This window comes from Nymphaea colorata, chromosome 7 (genome assembly GCF_008831285.2).
Source record: "Nymphaea colorata isolate Beijing-Zhang1983 chromosome 7, ASM883128v2, whole genome shotgun sequence".
Taxonomy (NCBI): Eukaryota; Viridiplantae; Streptophyta; class Magnoliopsida; order Nymphaeales; family Nymphaeaceae; genus Nymphaea; species Nymphaea colorata.
This window is the reverse complement of record NC_045144.1, coordinates 10,743,277-10,769,907: the sequence shown is the minus strand read 5'-3', so window position 1 is coordinate 10,769,907 and position 26,631 is coordinate 10,743,277. Positions and strand designations below refer to the sequence as shown.

General features: G+C 36.4%; 1 protein-coding gene across 2 annotated transcripts; it reads left to right on the top strand.

The window, feature by feature from the left end:
* The first annotated feature begins 1,960 nt into the window (after positions 1-1,960).
* Positions 1,961-22,740, top strand: LOC116257771 (probable mitochondrial-processing peptidase subunit beta, mitochondrial). 2 transcript variants are annotated; one of them, XM_031634746.2, is made up of 9 exons: positions 1,961-2,752; positions 3,363-3,527; positions 3,658-3,795; positions 3,891-4,063; positions 4,175-4,283; positions 5,162-5,260; positions 5,872-5,937; positions 6,024-6,131; positions 22,219-22,740. In XM_031634746.2, the coding sequence occupies exons 1-9, from the start codon at positions 2,090-2,092 to the stop codon at positions 22,303-22,305; spliced, it is 1,608 nt and encodes a 535-aa protein (XP_031490606.1). In that variant the 5' UTR covers positions 1,961-2,089; the 3' UTR covers positions 22,306-22,740. The 2 variants fall into 2 exon arrangements, with proteins under 2 accessions (XP_031490606.1, XP_031490607.1); XM_031634747.2 differs by having other exon boundaries at positions 1,963-2,752; positions 3,891-4,042.
* Positions 22,741-26,631: the final 3,891 nt, after the last annotated feature.

Here is a 26,631-nt window from a genome sequence, read left to right as displayed (position 1 = left end):
AGAGAATCGAAGGATGAGTCTTCGAAGCCCTAATTTGAAGAACCACGGCGATGGCTGGAGGCAGAGCGGTGGCCGTGCACGGCGAGCGATCAAGCATGCGGTAGAAGAGGAAGGAGAGAGCGACAGAGGAGAAGAAGGAGAGAGCAGTAGGGCATCAGAGAAAGGGAGGGAATCAGAGGGAGAAAGGAAAAAAGCCTACCGGCGGTGGACCGGAGAGGCAGCGGCGACGGTGCGACCTCCTTCCACTCTGGTGCGATGTGAGAAGGCTCGAGGGAGGAGGAGTTGCGGTGCGATGTGAGCTGCCGAAGGAGGTCGTGCGCTGAGGAGGGAGGTCGAGCGCCACTCAAAAGTCCGAGCTCCGAGCTCGGACTTTCGAGCGGGTGGAATTCCACCCGCTCCCTTCTGGGTTAAACGTTTGACGGGATTTCAATCGGGCGGGTGAAATTTCACCCGCCCGTACCAATTTTCCCTCCTTCGGTGAATTTCAACCACCCATCAAACGGGCCTTAAAGTCGTCACTTAGGTACTAGTCGGTTAGAATCACGAGACGATCTTCTCCAAGTCTTTTCGAAATCTTCTTCGGGCCGCTAATCTTTTCCAGGATTGAAGAGATTGCACCGAGAAAAGGTATGCAATTCTGTCGGGGATTACACCTAGGATGAAGATGCCTTAGGAGGTTTTCCGACGGCCTCCTACGATCAAATTCAAGTATTTTCCAACTTCAACTAGAACCACCGGTTGGAGTTTTGCAAATTCCAGTCACCGCTCTAGCAGAGGAAGGAGAGAGACGAGCTAATTCACACACAACTTCAAATTCTATTCTTCGATAATGAGAAATGACTTACAAAAGGGTTTATATACCCAACATAGAACCGGTTCTACTAAGTGAATCGAGACACTAGACTTAAAACATAAAACGACTCACTTAAAGTAAATGCGATCGAATTCAAGTCTTTTTGAACTTCAACTAGAACCACGGGTTGGATTTTGCAAATTCCGGTCATCGCCGGTAAGGTCGATCAGAGGAAGGAGAGAGACAAGCTAATTCACACACAACTTCAAATTCTATTATTCGATAATGAGAAATGACTTACAAAAGGGTTTATATACCCAACATAGAACCGTTCTACTAAGTGAATCGAGACACTGAACTTAAAACATAAAACGACTCACTTAAAGTAAATGCATAAGGGAAAATAGTACCTACAATACGTCTCAAACTTTGAACCCTTCGAACCTTGTGAGCTCGAGGAGGGGACTTGTCTCGGTGTTGCCCAGACTCGGTGATTATTGAGTTCAACTTAACTCGTGAGGGCTTAGCCACATAATTTGCCTAAGTTCGGCCTTAGGCTGCCACGCTTGACCTGGGTGTAGGACTAGACTCTGGGTTTGAACTCGTTTCAGCCGGATCTAGGTCTTGTACCCGTGCTTGAGCTGCCTTGAAGTCTTCAGCCCGCGGTCAGCGCTTTGATGATGCTCCGCCCACATCGCCCGCTACATCAACTTCAAGTTTGTCGCTAACCTCCATTGGTATCTCGGCACTCTCTATGGTAGCAACCGCAAGCCTGGCTGACGCGGCCCGGCCCTTGCGGCCCTTCTCGGCCATGCTTGCTACTGCCCTCGACCACTTGGTAGGAAGGTATGCATCAAGAACGCTTTAGCCTTTCATACCTCTTGTTCTTCGTCTTTGCTGTTTCGCTTGTCTTCTGTTTGTCATTTGTGTCGGCTTCGCATATTCTGTTCGTTCTGGGGTGTTCCTACATATTCAAACAGCCATTAGAGACGTACTCAAACACTCTAATGATTTAATCAACTAATTATAATAGGACAGGAAAGCGAAGTTAGTAGGAATGAAGTGAGGAAGGACTTTTCCTAGATTGATTCGGGTCAAGTTCCCATAGGTTTCAAATCCAGTTCCGTGATCTAGGACCAAAATGCCCCTCCGTTAGCCTGTGTAGTGTGCGCGACTGCGCGTTGTTGAGTCCGCGCTTCCTCGCTCGTTGGAGGTGCAGCTCCCATCCGGCGTACCGCCGTACCCTAAACAGCGGTCTCCCCAAAACAGGCGCGCAGAGAAGTCGAAGGGAGAAAAATGGCGATTCTCAATCTCGTCCGTCGGTCTAGGATCTGCTCGTTCTCCTGCCTTTGGTTAGTCCGAACGAACCGCGTCTTCTCTAGTTACTCGCCGGCGGTGGCATCCTCTGAGATGCCCGCGTCGCCTCCGGCGCCCAATGTCATGATCTATGACCGCCTTGCCGAGGAGGTGAAGTCGAAGCTCCGGAAGCTCGAGAACCCCGACCCCCGCTTCCTCCAGCATGCGAACCCCGAGCCCTTGCTCGTCGATCACACGGGGATTCTCTCGGCGCCAGAAACGCGAGTGACGACCCTACCGAACGGCCTGCGTGTCGCCACGGAGTCGAACGTCGCCTCGAAGACGGCGACGGTCGGGGTGTGGATCGATGCCGGCAGCCGATTCGAGTCCGAACATACCAACGGGACGGCGCATTTCCTGGAGCACATGATCTTCAAGGGAACGAAAAAGAGGACGGTGAGGGCGCTGGAGGAGGAGATCGAGAATATGGGTGGCCACCTAAATGCATATACCTCGAGGGAGCAGACGACGTACTACGCGAAGGTATTGGGCAAGGACGTGCCGGTAGCTCTGGACATATTGGCGGACATTCTCCAGAACTCGTCTTTTAGCGAGGAACGGATCAATCGGGAACGAGACGTTATCCTTCGCGAAATGGAAGAGGTGGGCAGCGATCAGATACTTTTCATCATCCTGTTGAACTATTGATTTTAATGCATCTTTTTAAAGGGTTGCATATTTATTTATCCTCGCCGAAATTGTAACCAGAACTCCGCCCATTTGGTTAGGGGGTTGGAAAAGGGCCCCATGTTAGAGGTGGTAAAGAGTTACATGTACGGGTGCGGCTCCTGGTGTAGTCTTCTAAGGCTTTGCCTATCCTCAGCTTGGTAATGAGAAAAGAGAATTAGAGTTGCATTTTCTCGAGATTTGATTAGTTAGTATTATTAATTTTCTTTTGTCTTCATTTCTGGTAATCCAGGACTTTTGTTTTTAAAATTTTTGATTTCTGCTTCCATATAATCTTACCTGACGGATCCATGCATGATATAGAAGAGCTAGATGGTTTGGTTATATTTAGCAATGCATTTCCAGAAGGAATCTTCTCCTTATCTGTTGACCAATAAATAGCTTGACTGGATTATTTGCTGCAATAGCTTCAATAGTGCATGTTTATTGGGAATCTGCCCTTTAAGTTTTCTTCATATTTAGATATATTGATCTTACCTGTGAATTCTTAATATAAATGCTCATAATGCAACAGTCGTATTTGTAGGTGGAAAGCCAGGCCGAAGAAGTCATTTTTGACCATTTGCATGCTACTGCATTCCAATATACTCCTCTTGGCAGGACGATACTAGGCCCTGCTCAAAATATCAAGACAATCACAAAGGCTGATTTGGAGAACTATATCTCTACCCATTACACAGCTCCTAGAATGGTTTGGTTCTCTCTTTGACTAAGCAATTCATCGTCATTGTTTTACTTTCGTCTATGTTCTTTTTTTTGTATTTGGTACCTTAGTTACTTAGTAGGACTTTGTGTTTGACCTCATTTTGCATTATCTCTAGGTTATCTCTGCAGCTGGTGCTGTAAAGCACGAGGATGTAGTTGCACAAGCGAAGAAACTCTTTACAAAGCTATCAAATGATCCTACTACAGCCTCCCAGTTGGTGCAAAAAGAACCGGCTACTTTTACTGGATCTGAGGTTTGTTTCGTTCACTTTTCTATCCTGGCTATTAATGTGTTCATATGCTTTACTGGAGTCAAACCAATCATGTGACTTCTATATCAATGATTTAGGTTAGGATTATAGATGATGATGTACCACTGGCACAATTTGCTGTTGCATTTAGTGGAGCATCCTGGACAGATCCAGATTCGGTTGCACTGATGGTCATGCAATCAATGCTAGGTTCTTGGAACAAGAATGCAGGTGGAGGGAAGCACGTGGGGTTAGTTTGTCAAGAACTTAGGTCTTGGTTACAAATAGGTCTTGGTTACAAGTGAAACTGCTTGTCCTTGGAATATCTTTTTTTTTTTACCTCGATTTGAGTGTCAGATTTGTCCCATTGGGTTCTGAACAGGTCGGAACTTGCACAAAGGATTGGAATCAATGAGATTGCGGAGAGCATGATGGCTTTTAACACTAACTACAAGGATACAGGCTTGTTTGGTGTATATGCAATTGCCAAGGTTAGTTCAATTCATTGCTGCTCTGTTGCAGTAACTATGTCTTCCTTGGTCGGTGTATGAGGATATATCATATGCATGTGGGTGATTGTAAGTGCGTGAGCATGAAAAATTGTGCCTTGTATTTCAATTGAAAATTTAAATTGCTTTCTGCAGAAATTGTAATAATTGCACAAACTGTGTTTTGACTTGGTTTCTGTATCATATATGTATACATATATGCATGTCGGTTGTATGTAAGCTGAAAATTTGGGCTTGTATTCGAAACTTTGCCACAGATACCTTGCTTTTCGAAAAAAATATAAGATCAGTGTCCAAAAAAAGAAGAAAAACCGAAAAAATATGAAAAAACAGGTTTCTTTATATGTGAAAATAAACTAACGTATTACACATTTTTTTTTCTATGTTTTGCCCATTCTTTTTCCTTTTTCATTTTCCACTTCTTTAAAGTTAATATCATGAGGGATTTAACTTTAAACTTAAATTTAATTATTTATCATCATTTTTATGTCACTGGAACATTATGTTATAAATTTATCTAGACATTTTTTGTCTTATTAATTTCTTATTTATTTTGTTTTTACATAATCTTTTAGAATTTTTTCATTTGTTTAAAAAAATTTCCAAGATTTTTCCCAGAGAAAAACTTTGCCTGAAAATTCTTGAGAAAAACCTCTATGTTAGAAACCCAATAACATGTCTATGTCTGTAATTATAATTCCAAATAAAAAGTTAAATTGCTATCTGCAGAACTTGTAATTATTCAGTTGAAAATTTTTAATGTTTAAGTTGCATTTTTGTTTCTGTGTCTTTTCCTAATATGTTATTTTGTTGATGTCCATGTGGTTGAACATTATATTTGAATGTTGCTTCTATTGCAGCCTGACTGTTTGGATGATTTGGCTTATGCAATCATGTACGAGATGAGCAAGCTTTCATATCGAGTTTCTGAGGCAGATGTAACTCGTGCTCGTAACCAGGTTAAATTATATTCACAATAACATGCTTAGCATGCATATTATGTGTTGATATTCTGTAGGATACTGAAAATTTGATGTGAACATTTACATAAACTTTGATTTTCCATATGTATAGTCACAGCGGCTGCATTTTTTATGTTGCATCTAATGCTCTTCCCCTAATTAGTACTCAGGTAAACAAGGAAGTATTCAGTCCATATCAGTGGGATACTCCCACCAGATGGGCGAAGTTTTCCATTTACATGTTTCAACCAACTTATAAAAGCTCTTTCTTCTGTAAATGATTGATGAAAAATTTTGGTGAAATTTTCACCTACAGCTGACGTGTGAGAACTACTTGCTTCTCTATCATAATTGAAAAAGATAGCAAACTAGATTGTACTTTTCCAAAAGAAATGATTATATGTAGAAAATCATTGTATCATGTATGTCTGTTACTGTGAAAAAATTCTATGGAATTTGGATATCCTACTCAAAGTAATAGAGGCTTTAATTGCATTCTGCAAAAGTGCAGATGTTATTCATTCACGATGATCTTGCATATCGGTGACTATTGCAAGGATCAGTTTGGCCCTAGAAGCTCTACTTATTGGTCATTGAATGCCATGCAGTTGAAATCTTCTCTTCTACTTCACATTGATGGAACTAGCCCCGTTGCTGAAGATATTGGTCGTCAGGTAAGACCATTTCCAGAGTTCATTCTTCTTGACCATTTTTTCTTTGTGGGAAAGTGGGTAGTGAATTCACGTCAATATGCTTGCAGCTTCTCACTTATGGCCGCAGGATCCCCATAGCAGAGTTATTTGCTAGAATAGATGCAGTAGATGCTAGCACTGTAAAGCGAGTGGCAAACAGGTTTATATTTGATAGGGTATGTACCAGTACCAACACTCTAGCCTTTTTCTTTCATCCTTTTTAGTTTTTGAGTAGAAACATTTTTTATACATATTTGTTGGATGCAATGTTGTAAAATGTGTAAACTAACATGTATCTGAGGGGTTCAAAGTTAGATACATGAAAAAGTTACCAATTTAAAATTTTTAATATTTAAAAAATTCACAAAGAAAATTAAAAGTAAGAAAAAGTACAAAATAATAAGAAAAGTTAGGAAGCAAAAAACTTTCTATGAAATGCATAAATTGCATAAACATAAAAGGGATAACAAATGTATCTTTCCTATGCCATGCAAACCTTGGTTAGAAATAATCAAAATTGACCACTCAATTTAGTCCTAGTCCTGATCAATGTTGTAAAAAGCGTATCGTAAGCCGTATCGGGCTGGCTTTAAGATATGCTTTATCGTAAAATATCGTAACATATCGTAACCGTTTCATATTTTTTTTAAAAAATTAATAAGAAAAAATAGAATTTTTTTTGAAAAAATCATAAAAAATCAGTAAAAATGAAGAATAATATGTTCTTTATAAAAAACATGTTTTCCATAATGATATTATTGCTATAAAGTTAATCATCATTCATAAACATAAAAAATTCATAACAATATCAATCTAGAAAGTACAACAAGGAACATAACATAACATAACGTATATCGTAATTTCATAACCATAGATTCCCAAGTCATAAGGTCCATAAGTCTATGAGATACCACGTCAAAAAATAAGTTTTAAATGTTATGTATTACATCACAAGATGATCATGAAATTGTGAAAATGTTCAATGTGAATACATATACAATGAAAGCACTCTCGACTCTCATTCATAATCTTCATTTTCTTCCTCATTTCCATCTTATTCTTTATCTTCATCTTCAAGAATTTGAAGATCCTCACCAACATATCCAGCAGACTCTCTTTCATCAGCAATTTCTATTGCTTCAAATTCAAGGTGGAGGCATTGAAGATCATCATCATCAAATATTGTAGTTGGTTCTTCTTCAATCCATGGTTCTTGATCTTCGAAGTTTTCTAAGCTAATAAGATCAAACTGAGATGTGTGCTTTCTTGCTGATGTTTTTTGCAATTGTCTTTGTTAAATAAGAAAAAACTTGTTAATAGATAATTATATATAAATATATTATAAAACAAATGTAAATATTAAGCTGTATTACCTTTGTTTCAACCTCATATTATATCAAACAAAGACAAGGTCATTCAACCTTTTATGTTCGAGCCTATTCCTTTCCTTGCTGTGGATATGTTTGAAAACATTCCACTCCACTTCCTTTTGCATCCACTAGCACTGCATGTTTGGCAGAAAGTCTTAGGTTTGAACAATTATGCGAAAACCTATTCCACCACAAATCTAAACAAAGGTAAAACAAATCTCATGTAAAACAACAAAAAAGAATCAAAGGTAACAAATGCAAAGTAAATTAAAATTTCTGTGTATTTACTTGGGTGCGTGGTTGTCCTCGCTCGAATGGCAATGCTTATTCCCATGTCTCTTATACAATTATCATATAGATCCAACTCATTGTGCACAACATCTTGTGCTCTAGAATCTGTCACTAACACTTCAATAGAATTTAACAAACTATGCGTGACTTCTTTGTCCTTTTTAAATGTAGTAAAAAATCAAATTGTAGGATTTAGATAGTAAGCTGCTGCATGAAGAAGTTGATGAAGCAGTCCAGTCCACTTTTTATCTATAATCTTCCATATGGGCATATATAATGTTTTCTTCTCTTTCAAGTTGTCTCAAATTGCCTTTTTTGCTTTATCTGTAGCCTCATACAAGTACCCTGTGGAAGGTCTATCCTTACTGTCAGCAAACCTGAGGACTTTAACTAATGGAACACAAACGTTCAATAGCTTCACACATGATTCCCAAAATTCTTTATCCACAACTAAAGAAGATTTTCTTTTATGAGCATGTGGATATACAACCCATTCTTCACTAGAGAACATATGCCTCAACGAAGTTCTTTGTTTCACTGTACTCTGTACAATCAATACATTTGTAGCAAATCTAGTTTGTGCAGGTCGTATTAATTCAACTCTCTTTATAAATTTTCCATCAAACTCAATACATATGCATGATTATAGATAAATTTTGTAATCTCTTGGTATTGGTCAACAACTGATTTCATATCATACATCTCATTAAGATCTTGAAGCATGAGATTAACACAATGAGTGGCACATGGACTCCAATAAAATGTTTTATACTTTTATTCCCTGTAGTTCTATAATTTGCAGCATTATTTGTAATAACTGTACAATGTTTGCAGCAAAAACCTCTTCTACAACATTATCAAAAACATTGAACAAAATCTCAGTAGTTTTAAGAACATCAGACAAATCAAGAGATTTCAAGAACATTGTTCATTTAGGACAATAAACAAGAAAATTAACAAGTGTTCTTGACTGTGTATCAGTCTATCCATCTGACATAATGGATCAACATGTTTCCTTCCAGCTTAATTTCAACTGATCACAATGTTCCATTACTTCTTTCACCGTAGCTTCATGAATTTTGCCCCTCAATTGATGATATGATGACATTTTAAATCCGGGGTCTATAGAAGCAATTGCATCTGCTATGGATTGGAACTGAAAGGAATTAGCTGCATTAAAGAGAATACATGCATCATAAAACCATTTCCCTACCGTTAGTTGCGCTTGATGTAGCATGTCTTTGGATGTCATAGCAGCACGAATTTAGGGCTAACAACATGGGCTAGTATAAGCAAGGAAAAAGTTCCTAATAGAACCAACACTAGACCTACCATTAGGAACTCTCCCACTAGGTCTATGACCATGCCTAATATCTGGTGCATCTCTTCTCTTCCTTCCAGATGGGCCAGATTGACCTTCTTCACACATGATTCCTTGTCTTTTACCTCTTGAGCTCTCCACATCTGTTCTTAGGCTGATGTCATATTCATCATGTTCAACATTTTCATCAGCTTCTTCTTCTTCATCTTCCCAAGGTTCATTATAGCCTTCATCTGCCTCTTCCATTTGTTTTTGTACCTTCTTTTGATGTAAAACATTAAGCATATCTAAACATTGTTGACACACAAACACACAAATGGACGCAAAGGTTTCTCTGGTTTTCCAGCGCATGGAGCTACATCAGAACGTGTCCCTGCCAAATAGTGTTTCATTCTAATAATCCCTCCTGAAAATGTGTTCTCACAAAAGCTACATTTGATTCTTAACCCGTCATTCTCCTTCACCCTTTCGCACCACTGCCATGTTGGATCAGACGATGCCATATCTTCACAAAGAAACAAAAACCTACGGTAAACTTAACGAAAAACAGTCGAAATCTTTCAATCTACGGTAAAAATATATGAATGTATGGTAAAAACAAGAGATTTCATACTTTATGGAGAATAAATAAAAAAAACCTCTTTCCTCCCAACAATTAGCCACCCACACACAAATCCATGGTTTAATAGAGATTTCACGATGAAAATCGATGATTTCCCTCCAAGGTGGCATAATGTCTAGGGTTAGAACTTAAAAATGAAGAAGAGGTAGGTTTTTAAAAAGGGAGCGTGAAAAAGGGGGTTCGGGATTCCCTTTTTTGAAATCATACCGTATCGTGCGATACATGGTGTATCACACCGTATCATACGATACAGTGCCTATATTGCACGATACCTGTGAAACAGGCACGATACACCACCTGTTTATGATACAGGTGGTGTATCGTATTGCCTTTTGTAAATGCGACGATATGTATTGTACGACACGACCTCGTATCGTACGATACGTACAACACTGGTCCTGATACTTATGGGTATTAAAAATAAATAAATTTTCATTATATGGGACTTGCTCCTTTGGGTCTTTAAGCAGCTTTATGGTCACAAAATTTAAATGTTTTTTTTTACTTTTGACAATAAACACAAGCTCTTAAAGGAAAACCCATGACACCTCTATTTTGATTGCATAAATCATCCTTAAAATTTTACTTTAAATGTTTAGAATGCCATTCACATCGAACATAATATTCGGTCATAAGAAGTTTATGTAATTTTAAATCCAAAAAGAAACTTTTTGTGACATTTTTTTTATATTTTCAAGGTGCAACATAAGTTACACCTTGTTTGATACTCTAACTTCTGATACTGGGGTTGCATTTGTATGTTACGCCCAATATGGTATAGTTGGTAGTTCCACATTCTTCTGCACAGTTATGTTGCATAACATAGCATAGCTTATGATATTCTACATTATGTACTCACTAGTTGTATGACCAAACATTTTACAAAATATTCATTGCAACTTGTACTGGTTGATTCCAAAATATGATAGCACCATAATGTAACATAACACATCACAAAGTTGTAAATTTTGTCCAAAAACCATTTTTAAATAAAAGCATATAGAAAAAATTATAGTAGCTATATTATAAATTAACTCAAATGAGTATGAATTGTATAAAACTTGGTTGCTTTGATTTCTTTCTGCTTCTTTGTTGAGGAAAGACAAGAGGCCTCAGATTGTTAAGCAACTTGAAAGAAGCACTGACTTGGGCATTCAAGCTTAAATAAAAATATAAAATAATTAAAAATATGTGCCACAAATAGCATGCACGTGTTTATTAGAAACAAAAACAAATTAACAACTTGAATTACTCCTAATACTTAAGCTGTCTTCAAATAATTAATAAATAAGCTTGCTACGTCTTATTCCTTGAACTACTCAATGGTCATAAAACTTCGATTTTTGTTTTGAATGGTAGAAGTAGGCTCCTGAACAAATTAATCACATAAGATTCTAATTTTTGTGGTGAAACCAGCCATGAATTCTATTTTTCACCTTAAATGTGTAGTCATGTCTTTATATGAGTACCAGACACTTAAAAGATGATCTAGGAATGGTGTATAACACACACACACACACACACACACATACACACACATACACACACACCCACACACACACACACATAGACACACTCCCACATAGACACACACCCACACACACACACACATGCACATAGACACACACCCACACACACACACATACACACACACACCCACACACCCACACACACACACACATAGACACACACCCACACACACACACACACACACACACACACACACACACACATACACACACCCACACACACATACACACACACACACACACATACACACACATACACACACACACACACATACACACACACACACACACACACACACATGCACACACATTTACGTGTATATTTATGTGTGTATGTATGTTGAGGAGATTAATAAAATAGAAAGAGATTACTCCTTTCATGTATTGGTTAAAAAAAGGAGCTGCAGCTCAGCCTTTTCTTTTTCTTATTCCCTGTTTTGATATAAAAGAGCCTCCTTTTTCTGTAAGGAGATAGATATAGATATTACTCTATTTCAAATCAATTCAGGTCTCGGAGGAGTATCATTCATGAAACAGTGGATATCTCAATGTGCACATATACACCACAAAAGAACAAAAACATTCTTCAGTAAATGGCGGTAAAAGCTCTAAAGAAGCATACATTGAGGGAGGGATAGGAGTCCCTAGTTTATAGAGAAACAGCAGCTTCTCTAGCTGTTGGAGGCAGTCCAACAAGTATGGCTAGGAATTTAGCCCTTGGAATGTTGGAGCCTCTAACGGCTAGTGCAGCTGAACTTGGAATAGAAAAAGAAAAAATAGAAGCATGGTCAGAAATATACAGAAAATATAAGTAGAATGCAAAAAATGGACCCGATAGATACATATGTAAATTTAATCCTCTCAAAATTTGCAGTGTCAACTGGAAGTTTGTTAAAAAATAAAAATATAGGTGATGCTAGAGCCTTATTACTTTTTTTTTTAATTCAAATTTTGAGAAAACATATGGGCAAATCTGTGATTTTCTTAAGAAAAATTTCATGAATATAATGACAATCCATTTACATGTTCTTGTGTGTTTGTAAAATATGTAATTGCTTTGCTTTGCAGATTGCAGTTTTCTTATTGCAATAGAACTTCTTTGGTTTTTGGAAATGAATTTCCATGTCTTTGAGGAGGCTCGTTATCCACACAGTCCCACAAGTTGCATGACATAGAAGTCAACTTCAGGAAGATAGTGTCTTTCTATTCCTTTTTACATCTCCATGATATTAAAAAATCACTAGCAACACACAAAAGGCTATAAGTGATTAATTCTATGGAGATGAAAATGATGAAAAGCTCCATTATGTAATTAATTCTTATGGAGATGAAGATGATAAAAATGCTACATTGTTTATGTACATTTAATATGTCTTACAGTTACTGTAGCTCCGGTGTGAACTGAAGTTGGAGCTTGTTATCCTTTATTTTTCTAAACACCACATTGTTTCTTCATGTCAAAAAATGAGGTGGGTTGCAACATAAACAGCATTTATCCGGTATACTAATAGATAAATAAGATAAGACACTGACAAGTTTTTTGGTTAGAAGTAGGATTCTCCAATAATTTTTCATTATGAAATTCAATCTTTAATTCAAGAGTTTTGAGAGGATCAGCTATCTTATCATTTGAGATCCCAGATCATGTGACATGATATTATCTGCTGCAAATTGGATATATCCAACAAAAAAAAAAAAATCTTATAGAAGAGTATGCTATTAATTCGAAGGAAACATGTTAGATGACCCAAAGCAAGCATTTCAAATTCCTTTTTGGGAAAGTTCTTGGTTCGACTTACTCCATGTATATCAATAATGGAAATATCAAACCTTAGAGGGGCTAAGCAGACTTGTTGCCTATAGTTAATTCACTTTCTTAGAAAGAGAACATTTTTGGGTTTTTTTCTTTTTGGTGTTTGTGTGTGTGCCAGGGGGTTGGGGGTTGTATCTGATCTACAATAGAGACAGAAAGCTGTAGAAGGGTAGTCCACCATGCATGGGTTCAATTCCCTTCGTTTGTCATCAATATATAGGCCATGTGCTTGTGCCAGAGGCAAAATCTGGCATTCAGAACTTTTGCAAGAGCAGTGCGTCTTGGGGCTTTTAGACACATCCAAGTAATTGTATCTAATTGAGACAATATAGAATGAATAACAGGAAGCATGCTTTATGTTTTGGAGAAAATGAGTCATAACTCATAAGACACAAGTCCTTGAGGAGGTTTAGCAGATCTATGAGATCTCTCCTAAGAATGGCTTGAGAGTCATCATTTCTTTTTCTATGATAGGTATTTAATTTTCTAGATCACCTAACATTTTTTCAGTTTTATTTTCATTATCAACTTGAGAATCAAATGTATCAACAATAATAATCATTTTTAAGAATGCAATTATTACTCAAGTAATGTTTATCATGTGCATGAGATTCATCATACTGAGGTGACAGTTCATCAAGAAATAAGCATCGTTGCTGATGTTTGATTCATTCCTTTCAATTATTTTTGTTTTTCTAGGATCACATTTCTTGACATATAGAGTGTATTTTTCAAAATTTGGGAACCTATACTTTTTTTGGTTTTTGAATACAAAAAAAACTTGATAGTCTCAGAAAATAATGCATCATTTTTGTTATTCAAAATGTGGCACTGACATTCAAAAATTCTTATATAACTTTGTTGGATATTATAAAGTTTTTGAAATGAACTTTTTTCCAAGGTTATTGAAGGCATTTTATTTTATTAAATATGTTGAATAAAGTGTAGCTTTTGTGCCAAAATGCTTTTGGAACGGATATTGAAATAAGAAGTGTCTTAGTTGTTTCAATTATACGTTCATGTTTTTGTCTGGTTAGATTGTTCTACTGATGAATTTTAGGACATGATCTGTGATCCAATATTCTTTTCTTTTTTTTCCAAAAAAGTGTTTAAATTTTGAATGATTTTCTCCTCTCAAATCACTTCTAAAAAATCTGATGGTAGCACTGCATTGATTTCTCACTGTATTACAAACACTCAGAAAATGCAGACACATAGAAAATTTGTTTTAGAGAGAAATAATAACATCATCAACACAGGGGAAAGTCCCCATGTATCCGAATGTACCAACTGAAAAGGAGATTTTGATATAAAAGTTTTATTTGCAAGGGATGGGATCTCATTTTTCCCATAATACAATCATCCCATGACAAATTTACTTTACATAATTCCTTTAAAAGGGTATTCAAGTCAACTTTCCGGTACTTAAGTGACAGTCTTTGATGCCAATGGTGAATATATATCCGCATGGCAACATTGCATAATAATTTAAAAAAAAAATCCATATAATAGAAGTCTTCTCTTTTAGTACCTTGCAGAAGCATCTTCCAAATTGGTCATCTTGTACCATACATTTTTCTTTAGTGGGGAAACAACATTACAAATTGACAACCATGATCGACTATTTGGGAAATGGATACAAGTTAAAATTTATTTGATATGCATCTAACTGTTGAGGCTTCAAAAATTTTAAAGTTTTCAAGATTTGTTGCAATACTCCAGGTATGCTTAACTAAAAGGGATGTTCCATCTGCTGAAACAAAAGAACGATTTGAGTTGGTTTTATGTTTGGATCAAAACGTCTCTTTGCAAGTCTTAGAAGATGCTTTCCAATCTAAGCATCTACTAGTTGAGAAAGTTATGATTCCTATAGTGTTTGATTCCTTCTTTGCTTGAACATATCCCTTAGTGGCTCCTTTCTTACCAAACCTTCTCAATTTGGGACACTTTAATTTTATGTGTCCAGCTTCACAAACAATGGAAGCAAATAATTCTCTAATCTTCCAAACTGTTGGTCTATAAGGCTTAAATAGATTCTACATTTTGGAATAGCCAAAACATTTTCATTCCTTTCCTTGAAGTGTGACTATGTTTTCTTCTATTATCAATTAGGCAAGAGCTTCCTGCATTGAAGAAAAACTAGCTTCATGAAACAATGATGTTTTGAATCCTCAAAATTCAGGTGTAGATCCTATAATAAATGTGTACAATGTTTTTTCTTGTCTCTTGAGAAAATGTCTTTAGGATCGTACCCCTGGTGTTCAAATGTAATCAGCTCATCTGACAATTGGTCTAGTTTTCCAAAATATTTCTAAATAGATTTTTTCTTGTTAAAAATTGGAAATTTTTATTGGATATTGTATTTAAGTGCGATTTCTTTCATAATGTGCGTCTCTAATAAAATCCCAAGCATCATTAACATTCTTGTGTTTGGCAACTTGAGCACTCTTAGATATGACAACAGTGTTGAGAAACCACAAGATAACCTTATGGTGACCAATCTTCCATTCCTTGACTTTTTCTCATAATCGATGACTAACTTTATTTTTCTTATTTCCTTCCAACTTTTTAGCTTTTGCATCTATGTTCTTGGTAAGAATGATCGAAGCTTCTTTTTAGAACCATTAATGAATCCCCAAAGGGGCCTTTTCCATCTATGTGATGCTCTATCATGACCATGTTGTTAGAATGTATGTATTCCTATATATATATATATATATATATCTATATGCATGTACATTGCATATATTAGTGTGCTAATATATGTCTTACATATATAGATATGTGTATATTTTAGGGTACCTAGGTCATTCTTGTAATTTTCCATTTTCTTTTATGTATTTTTTCTATTTCTTTTACACCTTTTCTTTTATTTAAGAGGGGAACTAGCTGTTGGGCCTCTCTCCAACGGCTAGAATTCTAGCCGTTGGAAATGGCCCAACAGCCATTTCCCCTCCTCCTCTCTTCTTCCCTTGTATTATAAATAAGGGACTGTTGTCCCCTTTTAGGTAATGGCTTGTTAAGCCACATCTTGTAGTATTTGCCTTGTTTGGCGGAAGATCAATATATATTTTTTTATCCTCTTGTTAGAGGACTCTTGTGTATTGCCTTGTTGAGTTAGTGGGAGATTCAAGAGTGATATTCTTGAAGTATTTGCCTAATTTGGGCCTGATTTACATGGTATCAGAGCGTCGTCTTTGGCTCTTTGTCTTGCTGCCGTTCAAGATTGAAGGATCAGTTTTTACTCTTACGTTGGAGCTGTGAAGCACTCCAAGTGTTCGAGATATTGCTTGCTGCAGTTTTACACAAAAAGAAGAGTGTTTATGCTGGCTTCTTTTTGGTGATTTCTTGACGGAATTTAGCTCCCTTGGTGGTGAACTTGTGGCTGTTGGAAGGGTGGCTGGTCTTTATTATTGCTGAGTTTTTATCCTTGCCGTGGATTTCTTTTCACGTGGCTACCATCTTCTTCATAACTTGTAAGTGGATCTATCTTGTTGATTGTGCTCATGGATGACAAAGTCTCTTCTCTTCCATTTCCCAAACTCTCATCAACAAATTACATACAATGGGCTAGAACTATGGAACACTTTATTCGTAGTAAAAGCCTTTGGGGACTAGTTGATGAGACAAAACTTGAACCACAACTAGTTCTTACGAAAGTTGTTGATGGAAGGGCTATTGAATTGGATGGAACCGAAAAAGAGAAGGTAATGGCTGAATACAACAAGAAATGGGAAGAATGGAGTGTTGGTCATCACAAAATTATTACTTGGATCTTGACGTGTGTTGACAATGCTATTAGCGGGCAAATCTCTAAATTAAATTCTGCCCTAGAAGCTTGGGAATATCTAAAGAAAACTCATACCATGAGAGATGCTTATATGCATCATGTTCAACTCAAAATTCACAATCTTCAACAAGGAGATAAATCCATTAAAGACTATGTGGCTGAAATGGATCAATTGTATGATAAATTGAGTATTTTTGAACCACATTGGACACAAGATCTAATTCTTAGAGAAAAGCAAATACAACGTGACAAGTTTTACAAGTTTATCATAGGTCTTAGACCTAAATTTGATGGTGTTAAAACCGCTTTACTTCATCGTTCTAAAACACCATCTATGAATGAGGCTATTGCGGAGCTTCAAATAGAGGAAAATTGTCTTTGTCTTGATAAAGAAAAAGTCAGCAATGTGCTTGCCACATCTAGGCCGGGGGCCCATTTGAGACCTTATAGACCTCCTCACTTCAATCGTACAAATGAAGGAGTAAGAAGGAAAGTTATTTGCTATCATTGCCAAGAAGAAGGACATACCAAGCCAAGATGTCCAAAACTTAGAACTTTTGACAAAAGAAACAATGTTGCGACTCCAATTCAAGAAGAAAGAAAAGAAGCAAGCTCCTTCCAACTTGATCAACTCATAAGTGCTCTTCAACCTTTTCTAAAGAGAGGAGGCACACCTTCAACTTTGGGAGCTACCGTGACATCTACTTCTTCAAGTAAGTATTCTTGAATTATTGATTCAGGTGCATTTTTTCATATGACTCCTTGTGGATCCCTTCTCACCGAATGCATTAAAAATGATTCTTATTCCTTTGTGAAAACGACGGATGGTACTTCTCTTGAAATTGATTTTATTGGAAATCTTGACCTAGATTTTGGATCCAAAACTTTAAAAGTACCTCAAGTAAGACACATTCCTAAATTAAGCTTAAATTTATTGTTCGTTTCTCAAATAGCCGACCTTGGTTTTGATATAATCTTCTCACAATCCAAATGTTTGATACATGACCGAGTATCCAAGAAGACGATTGGGGAAGGTTTTAGAACAAAAGATCTCTACTACATAGACTTTTTGGACCTTTCAAGACCATCTTGCAATATCTCCTCCAAAGAATGTGACATTCAAACTTGGCATCAAAGACTTGGACATTTCAATATAGAAAAAATGTCCCATCTTCCCTTCATGGAGAATTTTTGTCAAAAGAACTTCTATTGTAATGATTGTATTAAGGCTAAAATGAAAGCCTTACCTTTTGATAATAGAAACTTTATTGCCTAAAAATCTTTTGATTTAGTGCATTCGGATGTGTGGGGACCCGTTTCTATTATGTCAAAAGGAGGATTATTGTACTATGTGATCTTTATTGATGATTATTCTAGACATACTTGGGTTTACTTTCTCAAACACAAATCAGAGGTATTCACAAACTTTAAGAATTTCTACAACATGATCTATACCCAATTTGGCTCAAATATCAAAGTCTTTAGAAGTGATTCGGGAGGAGAATTTATGTCAAATGAATTTCAACAATTTCTAAAAGAAAAAGGCATTGTTCATCAAAGATCTTGTCCTAATACTCCACAACAAAATGGAGTGGCCGAGCGTAAACATAGGCACATTATTGAAACTACTAGAGCCCTTCTTTTATCTAAAAATGTTCCCAAAAACTTTTGGGTTGAGGCTGTTTTGACTTCAACCTATTTAATTAATAGAATGCCTACCAAACTTTTGAAACATATTTCTCCTTTTGAAAAACTTCACCATGTTAAACCTAATTACAATAAACTTAAAGTCTTTGGTAACAAATGTTTTGTGTTAAGTGACAAAGACGATAAGCTTTCTTTCAAAGCCATTTATTGTGTTTTTATTGGGTATTCCGAAACTCAAAAGGGTTATAGATGTTATGATATTGAAAGAGATAAAGTTTATGTTTCTAGAAATGTGATCTTTTTAGAAAATGAAGATGGTTTCAAAGATGAACCCAAGAAACTAGAAGATTATACTTTTCTTTGGACTAATGATATTGATGATGATGAACCCGATAAAGTTGTAGAAGTGCCAATTGAAGAAGTCAACAATGATAACTCTACTCATTTGATTCCTCCAAAAGATATCTTAGTTTATAGAAGAAGAGATCCCCAAAATCAAGAAACTAATCAATCTCTTCCTAGGAGATCCCAAAAGCACATTAGACCTCCTCAAAGATTTATCTCTTATGAGTCTTTTTCTCCAAAATTTCGAGCTTGTCTTATGGCACATCATTCTTTTTATGAGCCATCTTCTTACCTTGAAGTTAAAGAAGATCCCAATTGGATTGAAGACATGAATCTTGAACTTAAAGTTCTTGAAAGCAATGAGACTTGGGATATTTTGCCTCTACCAACGGGAAAAAAGACTATTGGTTGTAGATGGATCTATAAAATCAAAACTAGAAGTAATGGAACCTTAGAAAGATATAAGGCCAGACTTGTTGCCAAGGGATATGCTCAAGAATATGAGATTAATTATGAAGAAACCTTTGCTCTTGTTACTCGCATGACTTCTGTTAGAACTCTTATTGCCATTGCTTCTGTTAAACATTGGACTATTTTTCAAATGGATGTTAAAAATGCTTTCTTAAATGGTCACCTGCAGGAAGAAGTTTTCATGAGTGCTCCCCCTGGTTCTGATCTACTTCAAAACAAAGTTTTACGTCTTAAGAAGGCCCTTTATAGTCTAAAACAAGCTCCCAAGGCCTGCTTTGACAAGTTTAGTAGTGTCATGTTTAATCAAGGTTTTCAATCTTGCTACTCTGACACTGCCATGTTTGTAAAAACCACCTCCGTAGGTGTAATTGTTTTATTATTGTATGTTGATGATATGGTTATTACTGGGAGTGATGATGAAGGGATTGTAAAGGTAAAACATTTTCTTAACAAATGCTTTCAGATGATTGATTTGAGAAGACTAACTTATTTTTTTGGAATTGAAGTTGCTTATAGCAAACAGAGTTATCTTCTTTCTCAAATGAAGTTTGCCAGTGAATTAGTTGACAGAACATGTATCTGAGATGACAAAGTGGTGGATACTCCAAAAGCATTGGGAGTAAAAATGAAAATTGATGATGGAGAGATATTGGAGAATCCCACTCCTTTTCGGCAAATAGTTGGCGCTCTCTCTTATCTCTCCATCACCAGACCTGACATTGCTCATGCCGTGCATGTGATAAGCCATTTTCAACAAAGACCCACCTCAGTGCACATGGGAGCGGCAATGCAGATTGTCCGTTATGTGAGAAACAATATCAACAAAAGACTATTTTTGTCTTCCTTTTCTATATTAGAATTAGTTACTTATACAGATGCTGATTGGGGTGAAGATCCCAACAATAGGCACTCCACCACTGGTTTTTGTGTTTTTAGGTGATTCCTTAATCTCCTGGCGATGCAAGAAACAAAATAAGGTATCACTATCATCAACAGAAGCTGAGTATCGTGCGATGGCAACTACAACAATGGAGATAGTGTGGCTCAAAAGCTTATTGAAGGACATGGGAATTCATATCATGAATCCTGTCAAGCTTTGCTGCGACAACAAAAGTGCAATCTATATTGCTAGCAATCACACATTTCATGAAAGAACTAAGCTTATAGAGATGGATTGTCATTATGTTCGTGAAGAGTTCCTTCAGAAAAACATAGATCTCTCATATGTTTCCTCTGAATATCAACTAGGAGATTTCTCTACCAAGGCTCTTGCTGCTGCCAGGTTTCAATTTCTCCTTGGCAAACTTTCGGTTATCACATCGTAAGTTTGAGGGGGGATGTTAGAATGTATGTATTCCTATATATATATATATATATATATCTAATATATATATATATATCTATATGCATGTACATTACATATATTAGTGTGCTAATATATGTTTTACATATATAGATATGTGTATATTTTAGGGTACCCCGGTCATTCTTGTAATTTTCCATTTTCTTTTATGTATTTTTTCTATTTCTTTTACACCTTTTAGCCGTTGGAAATGGCCCAACAGCCATTTCCCCTCCTCCTCTCTTCTTCCCTTGTATTATAAATAAGAGACTGTTGTTCCCTTTTAGGTAATGACTTGTTAAGCCACATCTTGTAGTATTTGCCTTGTTTGGCTGAAGATCAATATATATTTTCTTTATCCTCTTGTTAGAGGACTCTTGTGTATTGCCTTGTTGAGTTAGTGGGAGATTCAAGAGTGATATTCTTGAAGTATTTGCCTAATTTGGGCCTGATTTACACATGTCACATAGTTTAGAAAGGTAAACTTAAGAATTGAAAGAGAAAGATGTCTTTTGTCTTCCATGTCTTCCATGTAAGCAACTACAATGGAAACAAAGGGGAGAAGAAGATTACAAAAACTTTGAGCAACTAGATCATGCATATGTCCACCTCCCAAAGCAAAATCAGCGCATGGAGATTCAGCCACAGAAAGATATACTTTCCTGGCCTGGAACAGTTTCCACACGATCTGCAGCCCACAGCTTCAGCAGCTCCAGAAGTCTGAATTTGGATCACTCACAGCTCATATCTAGCAACGTACAGCTTTATCAGTCTCAAGATGGAAACAACTAAAAGGCTTGTACTTTACTAAAGGTCGCTTTTCCAGCGCTAGATACAAACAATAATTCTTGTATCAAGTCAATTAGATGTCAGAAGAGAATCACTCATAAAACAACAATTAGCTCATGTAATGATGTAGATACAGACAACAATTGTATGTCAATTAGATGTCAAAGAGAATCACTCATAAAGCAGCAAATAGCTCATTGTTCACCAAGTCGCAAGTGGTTTGATTGCACATTTTTTTTTGTATATCTAATTCAGATCGAAATAACATCATGTCCAACTCGCCCTATATGACATGACTGTTGAAATACTCCAGCACAAAAGAATAATTTTTTTTAACGAAGTACAGAAAAAGCTTTAAAGTATACATTGAAGGAGGGAGAACAGTCAGACGATAGAGCCTCTAATTGCTAGAGGGGCTGATTTCAGAAATACAAAAAGAACCAACAAAAATACCATTTCAGAAGAAGAATAAAATGAACATACAGAAGATAAAACAGAAAACAACCAACATATGTGTGTATATAATGGATAGATTTTTGACTTTTCATGTCAAATGAAGAAGAAAAGGTCTGAACTGTTCAAAAGTTCACAAGAAATGTCGACATCCACGAGTGTGTGTTGGACATGATACTTATGCTTATAGAAGTATCTGTGTAACATAGGTTTCCAGTGCAAGTCTTCCTGAACTGGCTTTTGCCAAGTATTGATCTAATGCAAGTCTTCCACTGCCGCCTAACCATTTTTACTTGTCTTATCCCATTTTTTTCATGCTCTGCTTCAAACTGATGTTTGTCACTTTGACTAATTTCTTTAGATATGCATTGGCAGGAAGCAATTTTGCATGCTCACACATGAATATTGTAGTAAATAGTAATCAAATTCATTGATTGTGAGGACGGTACAAATGCCTTGATACCTTTTCTTGGTTCGCAGGATGTTGCCATTGCTGCCATGGGGCCAATACAGGGCCTTCCTGACTACAACTGGTTCAGGCGCCGAACTTACTGGAACAGATACTAGGTTGCTGACAAATTTTGCTGGTATAAAAGGGGCATTCAGTGGCTTATACACATTAACCGTGGTTCCATGGTTGGATTTTTCCCCTTCCCATTGGAATTGTAACATTCGTTTCAGTCAAATAAACGGCATCTATTTATTAGTGCTCTGTTGCCAAACCTCCCAATGTGGATTTGTGTCTGGCAAGATTTCATTGTCCAAGCATCTTGATTGCAAAATCTCAGCCGGCGGAGTTTGTTGTGCTCAAATCGCTATTTTCATTTCATTTCTCTGTTTTTTGACTGTTTGTTGGAGAGACCTGGGAGTTGCTTGATATGAAAGAGTTGTACAAAGTGGAGTTGGACCTGCAGCCAAAAAAACCTGAAGAAAATGTTCCTGGGTTGACATTTTTTATTAAAAAAATTCAAATAATAATTTTCAAATCGTAGTTTATCTCTACTTACAACTTATTGGGTGTCGACTAAACAAGATTTTTTGAGTGGCTGTTCATTGTAGAACTAACTTTTATTTGCAAAAGCTCAGCCGGGAGTTTGTTGTGCTCGTGCTCACGCAATCCCTATTTTCGTTTTACTTCTTTTCTTTTTTACTGTTTGTTGGAGAGAAAAATTTTCTTTATTTGTCGGCTTGTTGCATTAGGCAGCTGCTGACATATTTGGATGATGGATCACCTTAAGCTTGGAAAGTATATAGCTATAAAGGTTTATCAAATGTCATCAAACCAGACTTTCCAAGATAGCATTTCATTTATCTCAATGCTAAGACAGATTTGGACATTAAACTGATAAGAACAGAAAATTGTCTTATTGTTTATGGTCTTCTGTTGTGGTGATTGCTGCAAGATGAGATGACTTGCATGTAATAGCTGTTTGCTGTGCGCGCTTGATTTGACTTTATTTTTCTACAAGGGTAATGATCAGTTATTCGAAAGCATAAGTTGGTGCTTAATAACCTCATATCTAATCTAAACTGATATCCCCGAGTGAGTCTAAGTTTGTTTGGGACTTGGGGAGGCCTGCTTGCAGCTAGCTTTTTAAGTTTTCTCAGGTTCATCAGGCAAGTTTAGGTATGATTGCAACATGGATACGCAGCATTGGGACCGTAAGGGGTTATTGCATAGCCCTTGCGTTCTAGATCGACGTCCACGCCTTGAGATCCATGTGTCCCTTTTTTTTTGTACAGAACGGAGCATGTGTAGGCCACGGGGATAGCGTACTAGACATGGAAATTCTGGCCCATCGACCGAGGTGCGCTCTGTCCTTGACGTGGTTCGTTTCTATGATAAGTAAATGGACACAAAGCACGAGAATTGTTGGGTAATTTCTCCTTCTGTTTGATGTTCTCAGTCGAGTTTTCCTTCTATTGAATGCCAATTTTGATATTCCTTCAGATTTTTGGGTACTCTTAGTGATTTCTATTCTCTACTTGAGTTTTTAAATTTTTACCTGAAAGTGTATTGATTTAACGTTTGGAATGGTTCCAGCAATGCCATCTCTTGCGTTTTTAGGGTGGTATTCGAATAGGTGTATCTAAACATGGTCTTAAAGCATACGAAGAGACCGCTCCACCACAATCTGATGAACCATGATCTTACGAGTACGAATAATTACGAAAATTCAAGCTACTGTTGGTCAGATGAAAAAGGTGTTCATCATGAAATATGATGATCCGAGAAAAATTCGGAAGTCAGAGACTACGGTCGTGTGCAGATAATTCTTTTAAAAGGGCTTGGAAATAAGGATTCTTAGGCAATCATACCAGCTTACATCAGAAGTAAGGGTTCTTGTATAGTCATAACGAGGAAAAAGTTCTACTGTGTTCCACAAGTGAGCTATACATTGTCAAAGAAGAAAAAAAAATACCAATGCTTCCTCTGATGATTAAAGAAGTAGTTGCAGCTTATATCAGAAATAAGGGTTCTTGTGTAGTCAAACTCAGGAAAAAGTTCTATTGTGTTCCACAAATGAGTTACACATTGTAAAAGAAGAAAAAAAAATCCAATGCTCAATCTAGAGTATTAGATAATTACAGAAGTAGTTGCAGCTTATGTCAGAAGTAAGGGTTCTTCTACAGTCATACACAAGAAAAAATTCTAATGTGTTCCACAAATGAGATACACATTGTAAAAGAAGAAAAAAAATCCAATGCTCTTTTTGAAGTATTAGATGTTTACAGAAGTAGTTGTAGCTTACATCAGAAATAAGGGTTCTTGTGCAGTCATACACAGAAAAAGGATCTATAGTGTCACACAAATGAGCTGCACATTGTAAAAGAAGACAAAATCCAATGCTATTTCTGGAGTATTAGATGATTACAGAAGTAGCTGCAACTTACATTAGAAATAAGGGTTCTTGTGTAGTCATGCCCAGGAAAAAAGATCTATTGTGTTTTGCAAATAAGCTCCACAATGTAAAAAAAAAAAAAATCGAAGCTCCTTCTAGAATATAAAAAGATTACAGAAGTAGTTGCAGTTTACATTAGAAGAAACGGTTCTTTTACAATCATACTCAAGAAAAAGTTCTATTGTGTTCTACAAATGAGCCACATATTGTAAAAGAAGGAAAAAAAATCCAATGCACTTTCTGGAGTATTAGATGATTACAAAAGCAATTGCAGTTTATGTCAGAAGTAAGGGTTCTTGTGCAGTCATACCCAAGAAAAAGTTCTATTGTGTTCTACAAATGAGCTACACATTGTAAAAGAAGAAAAAAAAATCCAATGTTTTTTATGGAGTCTTGGATGATTAAGAAGTAGTTGCAGGATCAAAAGTAAAGGTTCATGAGCCACTAAGTAAAAAGTTCTATTGTATTCCACAAATGAGCTACACATTGTAAAAGAAGAAAAAAAATCCAATTTTTCTTCTAGAGTATTAGATAATTAGAGAAGTAGTTGTAGCTTACATCAAAAGTAACTATTCTTGTGCAGTCATACACAGGAAGTTCTATTGTGTTCTAAAAATGAGCTACACATTGTAAAAGAAGAAAAAAAATCCAACTCCTTCTAGAGTATTAGAGGATTACAAATATAGTTTCAGCTTACATTTGAAGTAACTGTTCTTGTGCAGTCATACCTTGGATAAAGTTATATTGTATTCCACAAATGAGGTACACATTGTAAAAGAAGAAAAAAAATCCAATACTCCTTCTGGAGTATTAGATGATTACAGAAGTAGTTGCAACTAACATTAGAAGTAAGGGTTCTTCAGTGAAAAAGTTTTGTTGTGTTACACAAAATGATCTACACATTGTAAAAGAAGAAAAAAAATCCAATGCTCCTTCCAAAGTATTAGATGATTAGATATGTAGTTGTTGCTTACATCAAAAGTAAGGGTTCTTGTGCAGTCATACTCAGGATAAAGTTCTATTGTGTTCCACAAATGAGCAACACATTGTAAAAAGAAAAAAAATCTAATGCTTCTTCTAGATGATCATAGAAGTAGTTGCAGCTTACATCAGAAGTAAGGGTTATTGTGCAGTCATACTAAAAAAAAAGTTTTTTTGTGTTTCACAAATGAGCTACACATTCTATAAATAAAAAAAAAAAACCCAATGCTTCTTGGAGTATTTAGTGGTCATAGAAGTGATAATAACTTACATCAGGAATGAAATAAGACATCCTTGGTCATACAGTTGATCATGTTTATGACAAGTTTTGTTCTTGCTAATGTGCTTATCTTAATCTAGGTTGTGGAATGAAGGTCTGATTTTAGGTGCAGCCACAATATTTGTGCAGAGGTTCTTAAAATACTATTTTTTAACAAGTTTAATATGATCAAACAGAAGGAATCTCTATAGACAAAGGAAAGAAGTCAACTTCAGATCTCATCGGAATGATACTGAAGCTATGCAACAATGGAGGATCTGGAAGCCACAACTTCACCCTACAGCCCAACAGATTACCTTGAAATTAACAAGTGTTTGCCCACCTTGGATAGACTACAGATGATGGGAATTAGCTGACCAATCAGTGCTGCCTTTGTAAGGAAAAGAAGCCTATTAATCATTTGTTCATTTGCTTTAAGTTGATATCTGGCACTCGGAGGTAGGGATGTCAATATATTCGGTTTGAATTGGATATCCAGAACTAGTCCATAAAAGTCGGATATGAAAAAAAAATTTAATATCTGATTAAGAAATCAGATTCGTTTTGGATTTAAGAAATGACATCTAATCAGATTTGGTTTTGGATATGATTAATGGTATATCTGATTCGAATCCGATCTGTTGACATCCCTATCTGGAGGTTCGTATCTACTTCATTTTTAATACAAAAAAATGCTTGTGGACAATCATCTCTTTTAATGTGGGATGGCTAATAGGGGCCAGGGTATTA

Coding starts and splice junctions, on each gene's coding strand:
- LOC116257771 (XM_031634746.2), top strand. CDS start 2,090: ATGGCGATTCTCAATCTCGTCCGTCGGTCTAGGATCTGCTCGTTCTCC. Junction 2,753..3,362: donor TCCTTCGCGAAATGGAAGAG/GTGGGCAGCGAT, acceptor TCGTATTTGTAG/GTGGAAAGCCAGGCCGAAGA. Junction 5,938..6,023: donor CTGAAGATATTGGTCGTCAG/GTAAGACCATTT, acceptor ATATGCTTGCAG/CTTCTCACTTATGGCCGCAG.